This window comes from Halichoerus grypus, chromosome 6 (genome assembly GCF_964656455.1).
Source record: "Halichoerus grypus chromosome 6, mHalGry1.hap1.1, whole genome shotgun sequence".
In the NCBI taxonomy this organism is placed as follows: Eukaryota; Metazoa; Chordata; class Mammalia; order Carnivora; family Phocidae; genus Halichoerus; species Halichoerus grypus.
Genome location: NC_135717.1, coordinates 132,922,027 through 132,941,543, shown reverse-complemented (window position 1 = coordinate 132,941,543; position 19,517 = coordinate 132,922,027). Strand labels below are relative to the sequence as shown.

Below are 19,517 nucleotides of genomic sequence, written 5' to 3'. Positions count from 1 at the left end.
GGCTGCAGTGCCTTTGGAGGACTTGCCGGTCCCCAATATATCAGGCGCAGTGCTACACAGTGAGTCCAGAATGGGGCCCGAGGTGCCTACAGAGATCACATTTCCCCAGGCGCATCCCCATACCCAAGGGAGCATGACATTAAATAGCAAAATTAAATTAAATCAGATGAGTTTAAATGCAATTAACAATATTAAATACACATTGAATAAAACACCATGACAGATCAGGAGAGAAACCACAAAAGAAAAAGGTTAATATTTTAGTATCATTTTTTAACAATTATTTTATTTTTAAAGATTTATTTATATTAGAGAGAGAGAGTGAGAGGAGGAGCAGAGGGAGAGAGAGAGAGAGAGGCAAACTCCCCACTGAGCATGGACACTGATGCAGGGCTCCACTAGGGGCTCCATTTTCGAGACCCTGAGACCATGACCTGAGCCGAAATCAAGAGTCAGCGGCTTAACTGACTGAGCCACCCAGGTGCCCCTGTATTTTAGTATCTTTAATCATATTTTCCCCTGCTTTTTGAATGGAGACCATACATTTGCATTTTGCAAAGGGCCTCACAAATTATATAGCTGATCCTGTCAATAATTATGTATTAAGTTAATAGTTTGGACTCTTGGAAATCAAAACTTTTAGTTCTCGAAGGAATAAAGCATGAAGATCCAGAAACAGCATCTTGGACTGGAAGGTTTTCCTTCAGGTGATATTCCCCAGGAACAACAGATGAGAAGCATACACCCAAGAACTTCTTGACAATCAGAGCTAGAATGGGCCATCTACAGACATCTAAGTGAAATCTCTCACATGGTAACTGTGGCTTCCATAGGCAAATTGATGAGTAGACATTTATTATTTAGCCAATAAGGTCTTTAGGAGTCAATATGATTGCTTTTTGGCATGTCATTTTCTAGCTTGGACCCACTTCCTGTGATGCCCTATTATCTCACATTTGGTGGCTTCTCATATATTCTCACACTCGTGCATATGAAGCCTGGCCCCTAGAACATTTGTGTGTTTTATTCCTATTTCCAGTATCACATTTAGGAGGATCCGTCATGCTTTCTTTTAGGGCTGTAATTCTATGAATCTGATACCAAAAAGAGTTCACAAATCCCATGAGGTATCCGAGGGAAGTATGTATTATGGGGTGTGATATTTTTATATTCCCCTCTTCCCTACTGGACTATGGACTTTATTTAAGGACACATGTATTAGTCATGGTAGTCTAACTCTTGAAACAAATAAGCCTCAACTCTCACAGTGGCTTAAAATAATAAGGGTAGGTTTGTTGCCCTCATGTCTGGTCCAATGGGAGTTAGTTGGGGTTGATTTACTTCACACAGTCGTCCAGGGTCCCAGGTTCTTCCATCCTGTGATTTCCTCAGCTGCTACGTCCTCTGAATCTTCTGGTTCATTAGCATTTGGCTGATAGATGAGGAAAAATACAGCCCATTAGGGGATTGTGAGAGATTTTTAGGGGTCAGGCCAGGAAGTGATATATATCACTCCCACCCACATTCTCCTGGCCTAGACTGTCACCTGGCCCTACTTAACTTCAGGGAAGGTTGCCAGGCCTTAGGGATTTCCCTTCTAGTGAAGTCCTTTCTGAAAATTCAGATATAGGGAATGGTCAGCTAACGGTCTGTTTTTGAGCCTGTCATCTACATTTGAACCTTGCCCTACCCTAAGTTTTTTTTGTTTTTTGTTTTTTTTTAGATTTTATTTATTTGACAGAGAGAGAGAGAGAGAGACAGCGAGAGCAGGAACACAAGCAGGGGGAGTGGGAGAAGGAGAAGCAGGCTTCCCGCCGAACAGGGAGCCCGATGCGGGGCTCAATCCCAGGACCCCGGGACCATGACCTGAGCCGAAGGCAGATGCCCAACAACTGAGCCACCCAGGCGCCCCGCCTTACCCTAAGTTTAAATCCCCCTCTGCAATTTTACTAGCTGTATAACCTTAGGCAACTTATTTAATCTTCTCTTAGCCTATTTTCATCTAGCTGTGCGCCTAGAACGAGAAGGAAATAGATTTCACTGGGATTGTTTTTGTTGTTATGGTAAAGATTGTGTGGTGTTTTCTTTATATATATGATGGCTGGCACTAGGAAGGATTCAAAAAATATTTTCCAAATGAAGAAATAAATGAAGTGGGCTCACTAGGATGGGGCGGACTCTGGGAGCAAAAGGAAAATTCTGATCTGGGTAGATTTAAAATGAGAGGAGGAGTGTTATTTAGAGAAAAAAGAATTCAAGGGGTTGACTGGAATTATTGGTTTGTTGTTTGTCCTCTGATCCAGTGACTAAGTAGCTAATGTCATGTTCAAACTCAATCTTCTCTCCCCCATTTACTCTTCTTCTTTTAGTGAATTGATTTTTTCCCTATTAGATTCCTTTCTTCTCATATTTGTCCATTCTCCAAAGACTGTGCCAAAGGTCTTCCAAATTCTGATCCTGCTCTTTCTGTGGTGTCATCAATTGCCTTAAAAACACCCTGCAAGACATTAGTGGCTCAGCAGAGCATAATAAACTTCAGCTTGGCTTTAGGACAAAAGAAATGCCACACAGACATAGACTTCAATGACGCATCTTCCATAAAATAAGCTGTCCCCTAAGTGGGGAGAATATAAATGTAGCACACATTATCGTAGTAGCAGATCCTCATCTCCACCCACAAACTCGAGTATGCCAGAATTATTCCCTTGGCATTTTCTCATTTCCTTTAAATCAACTTCATTTTTTCCCATCCCACCTGTCTGGTGCAGAGTTTCATTTTAGACATTATTAGAAGCTGAATCTGCCCAGAATCTGGGTTAGAGCCCAGAACCGGGAGAAGGTCCTTTAATCTCTAGTTTGTCCCAGTTCCTCCTGAGTTCTGCATTGCCCAAATCAGAGTCCAGATGTTCTGGCTTCCCTGACAGGCCTGCGCTCAGTGCCTCAGTGGTCCAGGATCCCAGAAATACCACGTGACCATTCTGTGTGAGGCCTTGTCTATGTGGAGTTATTCAGAGAGTCTAGACTGGAAGTTAATGGTGGAGAAGAATACAATCAATGATTAGTAGTAAGGTTTGGTGTCACTCCCTTGATTACTGCTAATGTCCCTGTTACCCAGATTGCTTTTGCAACATCAGTGCAAATGTCAACAGAGTGACTATCGATGGGAAGACCTCAGCTGTCTTGCTACGAAGTACTTTTTAGGGAGACAAATTCCATGGCACCTAAGAATCTAAGTTCACACCATGGTAAGGAGTTTGAAAATAAGTTATATATGATGTTAAAGCAAAGAAAGCCAAAGCTGAGTAGGATGGGGTAAGCTCAAGCCCAACATATAAGCAACAAACCTAAAGAATCTTTGACCCAATATCCAAACCTGGATTCAATACCCCCACTTGCTTTTCTGCTCTATTTCATTCATCTGTTATAAGAATTATAATTATGTAGTTATATTACATTATTGTTTACTAATCTAATTATAGTTGTCAATCTAAACATGAAAGTAGCAGGAATAGTCTCCGTAAGTTCAGACATTACTTTCTTTGCCCACAAAATAAACATGGTCATTTTACAAAGAATTAAACTTGAGTTTCTCAAGGATGTTGTATTCCAATCATTACCAAATATTGTGTAAAAGTCCCACTAAGAAATTAGATTTCACCCCCTGGATCACTTGGAAAGAGTAATAATAACACTACCTTATGTATGTAGCAAAGCGACTGTACATCAGCCAGTTTGATCATCATCCCAGCTCAGTGTAATAGTGATAGAGTAGCTTATTATTAATCCCATTATGCAGAAGGGAACACTGAGAAATTATGTGATTTGCCCATGGTCATATATTTATTAAGTGGAAGAAATGGGACCATAACCCAGGCTATTGTCTAAAAGCCTCTAATCCTTTCTGTTCTCTGTTCATGTACATTTTGGCTCTGGTAAATTATGTTGTTTTTATTTTCCCATTAGCTCAAGAACAACATCCTTAGTAGAACATCTGGATTTAATATTCTTTTACAAACTCTTCAGAGTCTATTCATTTGAATGAAGGGCTTTTGTCAACAGTTAACCCTTCAGACTGCCTCTCAGAAAAGCAAAAGCAAGACAGTACAGATTTTGAACTACATTTTATAGTAACCAGGGAATAGATTTTACTTTCTAATTCAGTAGAATGAATTATTTACAGTCAAGATAGACCATTGGATCAAACTTTATCTCTTCAAGCACCAGACATTTCCAGAATCCAGAAAAGAGAAGGGGTCAGTCACTGAGATTGTTTGTTTATGTCATAATCCTGATCAGGCATCATTAGAATAGAGAAGATTTAGGAAGTCCGAGATTCCAACATATTTGCAGGGCGGGCAAAGACCTGAAGTCTGAGCATAGTAGGTAGGCCAAGGGAATATCGATCTTCTGATGAGAAAGAAGGCAGAGGGGTAACACATGGATTCTAAGGTAGGTCTACAAATAGGCCCTGTTCACAGGGGTGGGACAGCAAGATGGGTAGCACAACAGGAAAAGGGCTCAAGCCAAGATCTCTGTCATGAGCCCCTTATATTCTATTAGGGAAGATATGACATGGCTACTGGGTGTTTGAACCAGGATTACAACCTAAGCAATCCAGCTCCAGAGTCCCCAGGCATTTAATGGCCCAATGCATAATTGGTAAGGGCATTTAGAGACGTGCCAACTGAGTATTACATGGGAACAGAAGGGGAGAGAGAGACAAGCAGATGCTATTCTGCCTGGGTGGAATAAGGAAAACTTCAGAGAATAAGGAAGGCTTCATGGAGAGGTGCATTTGAACGGGCTTGGATATTGGGGAACATTTTGATAGATGGAGAACAGAATATGAATGATGGAAAAAACCCACCTAAGACAGTTTAGGCAAAACAGAAACATTTTGGCTTACATGCCAGAAAAATCTAGCAATGGTTGTGGCTTCAAGCTCAGTTTGATCAGGGCTCCTAGTAGCATTGTAGGGAAGGAAAAGAAACCTCTTCTCTGTACCCTCCTACCTCCTATGCTCTCTGGCTGGGGCCCTACAAATTAGACTGACAAAAAGCAGATTGACAGGAAAAAAAACCAACACATGCAGCATGCATGTACATAGGAGAAACCCAGTGACAAGTAACTCAAAGTGGTGGTTAGAACTTGGGGCTTATATAGCATCTTAACAAAGAAGAATAAATTTGTACAGAAGTGATTAGAAAAAGGAAAAGATTTTAGGCTTCCAAGGGCAGCAAATTGTGGGAAGGTAAATAAATCTATAGGGAAAACTAACAGAGGAAGTTTGGTTTGTGTAGGTCCATCTTGGTGCCAACTTTTTATCTTCTTCATTGCCATAAGACTTCCACAGGAGAGGACAGTCCTCATTTCTCAGAAGTTTCTGCTTTTAGTCAGATGATGGACCCTCCACGAAGGCTTCTTTCTGCATCCATTGATTCTCATTTTCCTCCAACTCAAAATAATCCTTTTGCCAAAGTGGCATATTTTGGGGTGGGGTATTTTGATTTCCTGCAGCATCTTCAGGACCTGGTTTCTCACTCTCTCTAAGCTCTGCTTTTGGCCATATTGACCTCACGCTCAGACAGGCCTTCTCTTCCTGGTAGCAAGATGGCTGTCGTAGTCCAGTGGCAGGCAGACGGTCTCCAGGACTGCATTCTTAACCACGACACCAAACTTCCTCCAGTGTAAAGGAGCTTATACTTTATCCTGAGGAGACAAGTTCTTGTATGGAGGTAAAAATCAATTGCCTGTATGGTTCTGTGCCTCAATATCTGAATTTACCTCATACTTGCTCCAGCCTTGAGCTATGTTATCCTCTGTGGCTGTGTGGGTAAGTGGGGACTGGACCTGTTTGACCAGGAATCAATCTGCAAATGGTTCACCAACTCAGAATGCTTTCAGAATTCCATCCCCCAAGAGGAAACACATTTAGAGCCATTCAGCAGGAAACCAAAGGACCTGTCACTGAATTCTGGAGGTCTTGGAGTAGGAAGGCAAACCAAGTCATCAACACTTGTGATAAATTTGCAGTCAAAACAAAAGAACAAATTGCTTGAGAATGGAGTTTGATGAGTTGAAGTTAGACTTTGTGAATTTAGACTTGTTGAGTTAAAAAAACAAACAAATACCTATGTATGGCCGGATTCTGCAACTAGTTTCTATTTGCTCATTTTGCACATATTGATTACCTAATAAAACCCGATTAGTCCGCCCTAAAGATTTTTGATGGCCCTAATTGTCTTTCTCCAGATGCATAGCAGTTTCTATCTCATCTACAGAGAGGAACACCAATCTAGCAAATTTTCTCATTTAACAAACAGTCACTTAAATGCATAAGGACTCTGCCAAGTGCAAAGACACACCTCCAGCCCGGGGCAAACCAAGGAGGGCAGAATGACTGGTCACTACGGAACCACAGTTAAAAGTGACTTGGAGGCTTACTTCAGAATTTCAGCACAAGCTTCCCTTCTTACTGTAAGAGAAGTCTGTCATCTGGCACTATATGATGAATTCCTTTAAACAATAACCAAAGAGAGTCCAGGGCCCAGCTCCTGAGCAAACAGTTTTCTCCCTCCTCTAATGGTTAGAATTGGAATTTATTTGTAATCCTGGCGGTTTCAGAATCTCTGCCACCTCGGTGCCACAGAGTTTCAGGGAGATTGGAGGCTGCTGGTTCTAGACTTGTGAAACCTGGATTTGATTCCCAGCTCCACCACTTACCATCTGTGTAAACATGGCAAATACTTTACCTCTCTAAACCTCAGTTTACCCAAATATAAAATGGACATTACAAGAGTACCCAGTTTATGGGGTATTGTGTGAGGGCGTATTAAATAATATGATGCGGACAATAATATGCTGTTCAAAATATGCCACTTTGGCATAAAGATTATTTTGAACTAAAGGCAATTGAGAAATGACACAAAACAAAGCTTGCTCCCTTCCCTCTGCCTGCTTCAAAGCAGAGGGTAAATTTCCTTTTGTGCAGGTGTCCCCCCTGAGCCCCGCTCTAGTGCCAGGAGGGGCAGAATGACTTAATCACCTGAGACAACGCTAGACTCTTATCAGCCCAGTGATGGCACCCGAAAGGAATCTGCATTACAAACCTTACTAAAATGAACAACCCTTATCTTCCATTCTTTTCCTGTATATATTTTAACTTCCCACAAACTCAAATTCTTTTTTCTTTGGTCATGTCATATCTCCACATTTATCACGCTTCGTTAAAACGGTCTAGAAGCCTTACGGTCTGACTCCCTCTTTGGAATTATCACTTCATTTCTGTGAGACAACTCCCCCCTGCCCCGCATATTCATATGAAATAACCCTTTTCTCCTGCCAATCTGTCTCTTATCAGTTTATTTTTCAGGGCTTCAGCCACTGAACGTAAGAGGGTAAATGAAAACTGTTTTTTTTCTCCCCAACAAATATCACAGATCAGAAGGTTCGCTTATATCCTAGCATGGTACATACTCAGTTAATGCTGGTGGTTTCTTCATGCTCAAGAAACACAAAACACCGCAAGTTACAAACATTATTCTTGTTTCGTTTCTGCCTAATGCCTCTTTGTCCTCCAGGTGGCTCTCCGTTAGTTGCAGCAGCCTGTGAAGCAAATTATTATTATCTTTTTCATAACATCATTCATACTGAACACTTACTGGGAGTTCACTGTGTGCTGAGCCGCTGGTGTAAGCCAAGCACTATGATCATCCCTGCTTTGCAGATGGGGACTCCGAGGCTCCGAGATGCGAAAGAGCCTGGTTACAAGGCCTTGTGTGGCTCATTATTATGTGACACTACCTCCCCGGGGATGCGGCTGAAGATGGAGTTAAGAAATGATAAAAGAGAAGGTGAAGGAAAAAGATCTTTAGAAATGGTCACTTGTTAAACAGTGCCTTGCACTTCGCCAGTCCTTCGATATTTGCTCAATGAATGATTGACCAGAAATAAAATTAAATGAACAGCCACGGAGGCCGGTCTTCCTCCTGCCCACAGTGCTTCAGCCATTTCGATTTCATCCCACCTAGAACTTTGTAAAGATAGATTCCCCATCCATTTACCTTTAAGGCCTCCTCTATCAGGTCATCACATCACAGTGCTCTGTGTGTCACATTATGTCTTATGTTTTTCTCTCCCTCCTCCCCCCATATAATGTAGATGACAGACCAGCTGGCTGAGTAGATTAAAATCCATTTCTGCCCCTCTCTTAATGCAGCTCTGTGGCTTTGTTCTATTAGCAAGACCGGATGGAGTGTTTGTGAAACAGCAGTGAAATCTCTTGGAACAAAATGAGATCACTCTTGCAACGGTTCTGCCCCAAAGCACATTTATAAGCAAGTAAGTTCCACGTCATTCTTTTCAAATTCTCTTTTCCATCAGCCAAGCACAGAGCTCCGGAAGATTAGATTATTTTAAAACTATCTGAATGTCGTTGGCTGACACCATGTGCTAATTTCTCGGGGCCAAATTGTTCAGGTTCAGTCAGATTAAGGACTTCCATTAGCAGTTAAATGAAGTCTTCTCTGTCCTTGACCCTGTAATTAAGACAGATGAGGCTGTGACCCCAGACTGCATTTCTACATAGCTCAGAATTCAGTCCAATTGCCTGAAGAACCGCTATAAATATTAATAGAAAATCCCAAAGTTTCTTCTAGTTCTCTAGAGAGTGATTTCAAACAAGATATGGCTTTGCTTATGGTCCACAGGCCTGAGTCAGATCCCCCTTAGGCCACAATTTGGCAGATTACATTCTAGTAAGAAGTATTGTAGTTTTAGCCAGCTGAGATAGAGGCATCATCTGATGAGGTAATATGGTCACTCCTGAATGTCCTCAGAGTGGGAAAAGGACAGCCACATGGGCACTATCTCCCTTAGAACTGGGCAAGTAGGTCCCCCATGCTAGGCCCTTCCTCTGGCAAAACTCTCTCAACACAGTGAGGAGACATGTCCACCCTGAAGTCAGCCCCTCACCCCTAGATCACCCTCATGAAATGGCCTATAGCAAGTACCAGATCCTGCTCGGACTTCTGTCTTGGGTCTGTCCTCACAAAGGTAGCCATTGCCCTATGCACACCCCTAGGCCTGCGAGATGGCCAAGGAGTAGCTATTGGGCAGGCAGGAACTGGGGCAGAACTTGGACTTGAGGGCTGAGGGGTCCTCGTGGATGCTCACATCGTTCCTGATGTGAAGACTAGAGCCGTCAGGGGGCAGAAGAGGGGAATAAGACACAGGCTTGAGTTTTGTACCTTTACCCTGGGCTCTGAAAATGGTGGGAGTAGGCCTGTAGGCAGAAAGGTGTGCAGGGACCCCCTCAAATGTGCAGGTTCATTAATTTGATTTTGATAGAGCACCAGAACACAGCAGCTCTCTGGTGGTCAGCCTCATGCAAACCCACCTCTCAAGTAAGTGGTCGTACAAACCAAAGACCAGTTCATTTACAAGGAGAACCAAAGCGGCTGGGCTGACTGGGATGTTTATGCCAGTTGATCAAATATTTGCTCCCTATAGGAAACTCTACATGGAAAACCTGATTCTAATCAGCCGTGTTCTTGGCAAATGGGGAGTCAGAGGAAGGCCTGTGCTTCAGGTTGATATTTTCAGCCATCTGCAGGTTGGGGATACACCTGCTAAGTGGACCCCATGTTTACAATGTCAGCTTCTCCTAAGAACAAAGCTAAACATTCACTGACAATTTTTTGATCTTTGGATCCTCCGTAGACCACAAATTCTATCTCTACATATATTAATGATGATGACTAGTTAAACATTTCTTATTCTTTTACACATGATTTGAATGCACGTCTAGACTTTGCTTTTCCTGCTTGGAATTCATGCCTTTTAAAATGAAAGTTTCAGAAAGAAAAATCTCAATTCATGTTGTACTAGACTAAATACCAGTGAGGAGCCTGGGAAAAAGTTCAGGAGTCTCCACTGGCCATGAGAAGACTGACAGCTCTACAGATCTCTTCAGTGATTCCTATCCCTAGCAGGGACATTAACAGGGGAACTGAAACAGAGAAATTCTGTTTTTATTAAAATGACTTACCAGCATTTTTCTTTTCACGTCCTTGGCTTATGATCTCCAGTAACTTACACTGGTTATTATAAATATGTTTTTCTACATCCTGGGTTTGAAAGCAAAAATGCAACAGGGATGGTTTTTGAGCTTCCTGTCATCCCTTCCCTACCAGTTCCTCCATTCATTATTGCCTTTCCTATTTCTTTTTTTTTTTTTTCCCATCATGATTACTCTTTAATTCCTATCACTCATTTCCCCCATCCCTCCACCCACCTCTTCCTGGGAACCATCCGTCTGTTCTCTATAGTAAAGAGTCTATTTCTTGGTTTCTCTCTCTCCTTGGGAAAAAGGCTTTAAAAGAATCAGAGAGAATTAAGTGAAAACCCAGAGAGGATCAATGCGCGTGCACACGTCGCTGCGTGCTCGGTCCTTCTGAGGATGTGTGCAGGCGCGTGATGGCTGCATGTGGTTGCGCGGGCTTGGGTCCCTTTGCGCTCGGGCCTCCAGGGGTCCGCACAGAGGCTGGATCGCAACCACAGGCACCTGCTTATCTTTTCTCAGCAGTGACGCGGGAAGGAGGAAGAGGAAGACACATTCATAAGGGGCCTGATGGTAAAACACGGGGTGAGAGATTCCAGGTTTCGTAAACCAAATAATCCATTTCGGAATGAAATCGATGTTTAGGCTGTCCAGACGTCCATGTCATATTTATGAAGAGAACAGAAAACCCTCAGTGATTCTAACCCCATTCCTTGACTTGGTATCCACATCCACATTATAGTAAGATTTTATAGCAGGTGGCATCTAAAGGTCTCAGAAAAGCCTTTCTAGACGATGCCATACTCACGATTGCCTCTCGCCTTTATTTATGTTGTTCTCTCTCCTCCATCTCTAAATCCTACTTAGGAATCTTAGGCCAGGGCGGGGCCTCACATTTTGCTGCTCAGTGAGGTCCGGCAGAAGCCAGAGGGAACCGATCTAGATAAACTCGCTGCCTGGGGAGGTGCTGTTCGTGGAAACATCTATTGACCACAAGGCTGGCGAATGCTGGTCATCGGCCTAACTAAGTAAGGGAAGCGTGTGCCTGGTGGAAAACATCCCAGCTGCTGTGGGAAACAGAGCCCAGGAAACAGCAACAATAAACATTTACAGAAAAGAGAATCACACCTCTAAGCTCCCCAATGAAGGACATTTGCATTCAGAATAATGAAAACAGAACACAAATTGTTTTTTGGTAGAAACATATTGCAGGATGAAGCGGAAGGTAGTTGAGCTAAATCTTCATCTACTGTAGTGTCTAAAATTGATGAACAGTAGCAGCATAAGCATATTCTTTAGAAACATGGGCCTCGTTCAAGAACAAAAAGCTTGAAAGAGCAGAAATTCCATGCTGCTGGAGAGCGAAATGGATGTGTATGAGAGAACTATATCCTCAACAGTGAGCTCATGGGTCCCATTCAACTCCTGAAACCATGTGCATGTATTACTCTGATAAAATAACATTTAAAAAAATGGAATGTTGTCCACTTCCATAACTCAATGCATTGGAAAGTCAGTATGACTAATTCCTCATTCCCTGTGTAAAGACAAAAGATCACAGCTTCTCCCATCTTGCACATTCCTCAGTTTGGAACCGTTTATCCTGTGCAATCCAAAAACACTGTAACTGGGGCAGTGAATTCCCCTGGGCTAGCCTGTCTAAGAAGGTCTATTTTCAACATTTCTGGGTTTTCTGCACCACACAGGCTTCACATGCAGGAGCTCTCGTTGAAGGAAGAATCATTTGATGACATTGAAATACTTTGCAATGAGACAAACATTTGCAGTCATTTTTAGGGGAATGTACCCCTTACATTGCCACCAATGAGCATAAATTTGCATTCTGAATGAAGCGGAAAACAAAGTAGTGAAATGTTAGGCAAGTCTTGGTTTGTAAAGATGGGGACTAGTCCCCTGGGAGTTTGTACGATTCCTCTCGTGAAGTCATGTGTACTTCTTCAGTGTTTATTTGCACATACCTGGCTTCACACAAGTAAGAACAGATTTTTACTTCTTCTGCTTCCCCCTTAGTTATACACCGGATGCCTTACCTGAAACTTGAAGCCTGGGGCGAGGCTGCTCCAAACAAAAGTACCAAAGCTCAGAGCCAGAGAGTTCTCTGGGCACAAAGGCTTTGCAGTAGAGAGCTGTATAATGGGGCAGGAGGGTCAGCAGCAGACCGACGGCCCTGCCCCACAGCCCAGGCTAACCAGGTTCCTTACCGTCCTCGGTCATGGAGATGCCCATAGCACTCACTTCAGCCGGGTAAACGGTCTCCAGTCTCCGGGTGGGGCTGGACACGGGTGCCTGGGGAGAGCCATCCCAAGCCCCGGACGGCAAGAGCGCCCCTGACTTGCATGCCAGGCCCCCCGCCAGCCAGTTCCGCAGCAACTGTGGCTCAGCTTAGGGCTCCTTGCCTTCAGTCCACACTCCAGGGCCTTCCAGACCAAGAAGACAAATGAAGAAAGAAGATAGTTTGGGGATTACTGCTGCCCAGGCCACCTATGGAACTGTTCGGAATATCAAAAACCTGTTGAAAACCCAAAGTGGCAGTGAGTGTGGTGAACATCATACTAGAATAGAAATCAGCAGGTCTCTAGCCATCAACTAGTTAATGTCTGCTCCAGAGCAAAAGCTTCATCCTAATTTGTTAATGAAAGTTGAAATCACTTAAGCTTTTTGGGCCTCTTTGGCTCCATATTAAAAACAAGGAGGTTGATGCGATGCATAATAATAAACTCACATTTACTGAGTACTTACTATGTGCCGGGCACAGTTGTGAATTAGATATTTTAGTTGTCACAAAAACCATAATCTCTCCTTTTATAAGATACAAGGAAATCAAAGCACAGGAAGGTTAAATAACCTACTCATTTGGAAAGAGACAGAACTTCGATTCAAAACTCCCAAGCCCCTGCGTTTACCCATTTCACTTTTGTCAACTTCTAGTGTATACTATTCTCGTTCTGTTGTTTTTATCAGTTGGAAGATGTTTAATCTCTCATTCCAATGCTATATATTTGACTTCTCATAGATCAGTCCTCTATGTACCCATCAATCCTTGAGCCTCCAAACATCACTGAAAAGCCTATATTTATAATTCAGATATGAGAAGCCAGGATTTTGTACCCATCTGTGGATAAAGTATGGAGAGGAACAGTATGTCAGATGAAAAATCGCCAACCAAAACACGCTAGCAAGCCCCATCAGGAGCGGATGTAACAAGATTCAGGGACTAGGAACACACAGCCGTGTGCTCTAGAACCATCCCTGAAAGGGCAAAGTCCTGGCATGGCACGTGGTGAAGCACGACACGCGGAGGGGAGCTGTAGTCACGTGGGCGGGAACATCCGGATTCCGATGCCTGCGTATAGGTCCTCCTGTTGCCCAGCGTAGGCGAGCCTGTCTTCCTCACTGACCCTACCTCGACTTCTGTGAAATGGGGGTGTGTCAAGTGCCTCACAGGCCTGTCCTAAGAATTGAGTGGGATGCAGAAAGGATGAATACCTACCATTTGCATCGACATGGATAGAACTGGAGGGGATTATGCTAAGTGAAGTAAGTCAAGCAGAGAAGGCCAATTATCATATGGTTTCACCCATATGTGGAACATAAGGAATAGTGCGGAGGGCCACAGGGGAAGGGAGGGAAAACTGAATGGGAAGAAATCAGAGAGGAAGATGAACCATGAGAGACTCTGGACTCCGGGAAACAAACAGGGTTACAGAAGGGAGGGGGGGTGGGGCGATGGGGTAGCCAGGTGAAGAGTATTAAGGAGGGCACCTGTTGTGATGAGCACTGGGTGTTATACACAACTAATGAATCATTGAACACTACATCAAAAACTAATGATGTACTATATGTTGGCCAATTGAATTTAAATTTAAAAAAAGGAATTGAATGGGATGACACAGGAAAACACTTGGCAAACTGAAGACCCGCTATTCGGAGAGGATCCCCAGACCAACAGCATCAACATCACGCAGTGGCCTCCCACAGGGCATAGGCTTATCACTCAACCTTGCCCTAGCTATCAGCTATCTCTCAGACTTTTGTGATTGTCCAAGCAGCCAATTTTATTTTTAATAGCTCGGGGTATTGGGGGGTGTGCCAGGACCAGTCAGTGTCGCGAAGGAGAGAATCTCAATCAGCACCTTAGATTCAGGCTGATTGGAAGTCAGACCCTTCAGGCTTTTAAAGAATGCAAATATACGCCTTCTGCAAGCATAAAGCATGCTGGCCCTCAGAGCCGGGTGATCTGGAGGTGTCCGGTGTCCCCTTGGCTGCAGCCACAAAATCCGGACTCCAGACCCATGTACAAGCTCGTTTCTGAGGTACCGGTGGGCTGTAGCCAGGCAGAGGGAGAGCGCAAAGACGGCGTCCCTCGGCCTACATTCCCCGAGAGCTCCTCTGGAGTCTCTAACTGTGTGCCGAACTTGAAACCTCCTCCTAAAACTAAAGCTCCAGGACTAGCAAGTAGGTGTCTCACAGAAAGGCTGTGTTTGTGTTTCAATCTGCTGTCTGTGTAGGGCCCTGGGGTGGTAGCCTGCCAAGAACGGTCTCTCCCATTGTTACAGTCCCTTGGCACCCAGGAACACAAGCACCCCCCCCCCCGATGATCAAGGGGCATCTCCAAGGCGGCAGCCACAAAAACCAGGGCACCAGATGCAAGAACTGGGGTACCAGACACCTATAAAAGCTCCCCTCCAAGAGATGCTGGCGCTCTGGAGCACGACAGAGGGAGAGCAGGAAGGTAGTGCCCACCCTCCAAGGTCTCAGGAAAGGGTCCCAGCCGGCCTTAAATGTGTGGTGCATTAGAAGCCTGCCCCTCAGGCTGCAGCTAGTTGATCAGCAAACAGGCCTCTTTCCAACACGATTGAGCTCCTCGGTCTGTTGTGTCTTGCTGTGCCTTGGGGGCAAACTCTCTCTCTATTGGCTACAGTCCTGTGCCACCTGCGAGCGTAAGCCGCATTGGCCACCAGAGCTAGGCAACAGAGAGGTATGTGTCCCCTGGTAGCAGCCACAAAAATCAGGGCACCAGAGAAGGGTATAAGCTCTTCTCTGCAACATTCGGGGGAGCCGGGGCGACGCAGAGGGAGAGGGCAAAGATTCTGTTCACCAGCCTCTGTTCCCCGAAGAGCCCCTTTGATGCCTCTAAGTGTGCCAAACCAGAAGCCTGCTTCTCAGGCCAAAGCTCCCCGAAAAGCAAACGTGCCTTTCTGAGACAGACTGGGGTGTGTTTCAGTCTGCTGTCTGCGTACTGCCCTAGGTGTGGGAGTCTGCCAAGAACTGTCTCTCCAACTGTTACAGCCCCCTGGGGCCAGCAACACAAGCCCCCCACCCCCCACCCCAGCCTCCAGATCCAGGCAATCAAGGGACATCTCCTAAGTGGCAGCCACAGAAACCAGGTCGCCAGACAAAAAAACCAAGGCACCAGACCTGCGTAGAAGCTCCCCTCTGTGAGATACGGGCACTTGCGTGTGGCCGGGGGAGAGCATGAAGATGGCGCCTACTGGCTACAGTGAGGCAGAGAGGGAGTACAAAGACAGGACTCACTGAAAAAAAGGTTTTAAAAAAGGAAAAAAAAAAAGAAAAAGTAAAGGGTGAAATTTTTAAAAAAGGTAGTGATTGCAGTGATTGCCGGTAGTAGCAAGGAAGAGGGAGAGCATGGAAGATGGCCCCTACCAGGTGGAATATAGCGATGGCACCCAAAGGAAAGGAAAAAAAAACCAAACAAAAAAACGATGGCTCCTGTTGGCTTTAGCAAGGTGGAGGAAAAACAGGAAGATGGGATCCAACAGTTTCTCTCCCTGGAGGGTATCCCTGCAGGCCCCTGCCACTTAAGCACAATACTTTAAAATTAGGAAATGAGCTTCTTTCACATAAAGTTTGGGGACTTTTCAGAGGGCTGCTTCTGTACGGGCCCTGGATCAGGTGAGTCGACACACAGTCCCTTGAAGAGACTCAGTTTGCCATAGCCCCACGGGTCTGGTGGATAGGTGCCCTGATGGTCTTCAAAGCTAGATATTTTGGGGTTCGTCTCTCAGGTGCTGATCTTAAAAGTTGGGGTGCCAGATGTGGAGTATGAACCCTTTGCTTCTTGGGGAGAAGCCCCAGGTTTTGAGTTCCCAACCGATAGTGGGTTGCCATCTTGAACCAGAACCCCATACTGAATACTTTAAGCTGAAGGAGTTGGAGAAACAGCAAAATGGACCCCCTTCCCATAGCTCTTCTCTTCGGAAACAGGTCATAAAACCCCCATTCGAGAGACGTCCAACTTGTACCTAGAGGAAGGGAGTGTTCTTATCTCTGAAGACAGAGTGACACCACCAAGAAGAATCTGAACAAACAGGTCTTGCTCAATTTCCCCCAGTTTACTACACTTACCTCATACTTTCTGACCTATCATATTTTTACATGACTGTCCACTTCCCAGCAAATGTAGCATAAAAAGACTCAGGTTTATCTGTTTCTTCAGGTCTTCATTTCCTTATGAAGGCTCCCGGGTCCTGTAAAATTTATACTAAATAAATTTGTGTGCTTCTCTCCTATTAATCTGCCTTTGTCAGTTTAATTTTGAGACCCAGCCAGGAACCCTGAGTGGCTTGAAGAAAACATTTTACTACCTTACTCTAGCTTAACTCCAATTTATGTGCATAGACAGACAGACACACACACACACACACACACACACACCATTGTTCCTTCTTTTTACCACTCATATCATTTTCTCCATCTTCCAGTCCCCTGGTCAAAAATTTATCACATGAACACGTAAATTTATTAACCTGTCAAAGCGTCAGAATGGAAATGGAATGGTGCCATTCGTAAATCACTATTTAAAAAAAAAATTCTTTGCATTTCAAAAGTGATTTAAATAGATGTCCTAAATTTGGTTTGTTTAAAAAACAGTCTGTTCCAGAAAGTCTGTGACTAAGACATGAATAAAAAAACTAAAACACATTAAAGAAGTATTAGTGTACAGACAAATAATTGGGCATTGTTCTAAAACTTAAAAGGTCGAGATCTTTGGGTCAGGGGAGAGAAAATTTCTCAATTGGAGAATATCCCAGTTGGGTTTATGTATTTCTCAGGAGCAGTGCTATTCTCAATTTTTTATTTGTTTGGTTTTGCTCTTGCCACAAAGGACAAACGGAAGCTAGCCTACTGGAAGGGCCAGGAGACTCCCGCCTTGAGAAGTTAGCTGCCAAGCACCAATTCTCAGGGGTAACCGGCACAGAGTTTCCTGGGAGGACTTGGTCATCAGGATCCTCCCGCGCCCAGGAGCGAAGGAGCTAAGGTGGGGGATACATTTGCATCTCTAAAAAGGCTCCATAGGAGTTGGTTTGACTCTGCCTCAGAGATCGGATTAAACAAAGCACTATTTGGTAACAGTAGAAAGTCTGTCCAAAAAGTGCCCCTACATTTGCATGTATTTATTTACATTTTGTTCTAAAATCTCCATGCACTTAGGATTCAAGCACATCTGGCTATGGGGTGAGTCTCCAGGGTCCTTTAAATGGCAGAGGCGGCAGGCGGCGACCGCGGTACGGGCGTGCCAGAGGCCGGCGGGCAGGAGCGGCCGCACCCGCCGCAGCCACTTGGGGCATCTTTGGTCACTCTCAGTGGGGGAGCCACTAAATTTGGCAGTGACCAGAGACCACAAAAGAGAAACGAGAATGGCACCTGTCCCATCACAGCGAAGGACCAGGACCGCTGCTGCGCGTGGATGACATTCCCCGGGGACACTGAGGACCAGGATGAGGCGGGTGGTGGGGCGGGAGGGCTGCGTCCTGCAGGCAGGTCACATCAGGGACAAAGAAGCACGACTTTGCGATTGTATTGATGAACTCTTCCTTCCCTCCCCTCCCCCCGCCCCAAGACTGGTGGGATACGGGACACAAAGGCGAGAACAGAGGAGTCTAAGGTGGTGGAAGCACTAGCTGTACATCTGAGATGGAGCCCCCAGATGGGGCACTTCGTAACAAGACACGCTACCGGGCTCGCGGCTTTTGCTACTCAAACTTAGAATGAAATTCTCAGCCGCCTCAGCTCCTGCCCGAAGCCCCGCCGGCGCCGCGGGCCCGGGGCCCACCGTTCCCCAAGGGCGGCCGCGCGGGAACGTTCGCTCGCTTCTTCATTCGAGGACAGCGGCGCCCGCCTCGACATCCGTGGTTCGGCTTTGCTTCCTTGACCTGCGCCTTCCGGATCACCACTAATCGTTTCCTTAAAACATGGAGGTGGCACCATTAAACCCCTGACAATGAAAACTAGATACGATTGCGACGCTCGAGGAAGGGAGAGCAGCTCCTTCCACGGTGGACAGAACCGTGCTGAGGAAACAAGTTGGATCTCGGGTCTCAGATTCCCCATGTGTCACCTACTACTTGCAGCGTCTCGGACGTAACCCTAAGTCTTCTGTGAAATGGAAATAGGAATCATGTCTGCGTCTCAGAAAAATAGGGACCCGATGAGGGAGAGCGGCTGTCCTGAAGATGCTTCCCTTCGCTTCCACATTCCCTGCGGACAGGCGCCTCCACGCCCGCGCCCAGTCCGAGGGGGCCGCCGCGCACCACCCTCTCGCCCGGCCACAGCTCATCACGGCCCAGGTGGACGGCTGAGCCGGGCTCGACCCGTCTGAGGTGTGTCCTGGTCGTCCCTCAGCTCCACTTCCCTCGTGCGAGCCTCGTTCTCAGGCAGGCAAGCCGCCCCGGCGGCTCAGGCCCACCGCCGCCAGCCTGCGTAATGACCCCCCCGGGACTACCGCTTCGCTTCCAGTTCCAGGCAAACGCCCAGGGATGGTTCTGATGAGCCTGAATCGGGCCATACAGTTACCCCCAGCCCAAGTGCTGTTGCCAAAGGAATGAATGCAGCATTTGATTCACCGGGGCCGGAGTCACGTGTTCTTCCCTGGCCTGAGGGAGGGTGTCAGCCTCACTGGCTTCATGGAGATTGAGGACTGGAGCAAGACAGTTTGCCAGGGGAAAATCAGGGGGTACTGTTGCCCAAAGAAGGGGCAAGTCATACGGGGAGGACTTTTAAGAGGTACTCCCAGCTCTTCCCACCATGAGCACCTGAGGTATCAAAATGAGAAGTAAGTTTTCTTCAGGCAGGAAGAACTCTTTACTGTAAAATGGGCAGTGACCCTAAGCCTTGCAGGCAGATGCTACCGACAGCCAGCCCTCGGCTGCGGCCCAAATACTGATGGCGCCCCGAGCAGGGAGAGCACGCTCCCTGTGGATGAGTCAGTCACGGTCCTGAGGCGCAGCCTCCCCACCCACAAGCTCACTGCCAGTTCCCTGAGTCACCCCGAGCCCCACCCAACGTGTTGTGCTTTTCCCACAGTTCCCTTGAATCTCCTGGGACAGATGGCTGGCTCTCGGAGCTGAGGAAAAGAAGGGGTGTCTTTCAGAAACAGGAGTGCCTCTCCTGTGAGCAAAGCTAGCAGAAGGGCTGG

At 45.7% G+C, this 19,517-nt stretch overlaps 1 protein-coding gene across 1 annotated transcript in view; it reads left to right on the top strand.

The window, feature by feature from the left end:
- LOC118555510 (uncharacterized) overlaps positions 1-19,517 on the top strand; it is a 213,133-nt gene that overhangs the window by 186,189 nt on the left and 7,427 nt on the right. The window contains exons 7-9 of the mRNA XM_078076285.1: positions 8,219-8,340; positions 17,208-17,360; positions 17,943-19,154. Coding sequence (XP_077932411.1) covers positions 8,219-8,275 — 57 coding nt within the window. The 3' untranslated portion in view covers positions 8,276-8,340; positions 17,208-17,360; positions 17,943-19,154. The remainder of the gene's footprint in view (positions 1-8,218; positions 8,341-17,207; positions 17,361-17,942; positions 19,155-19,517) is intronic.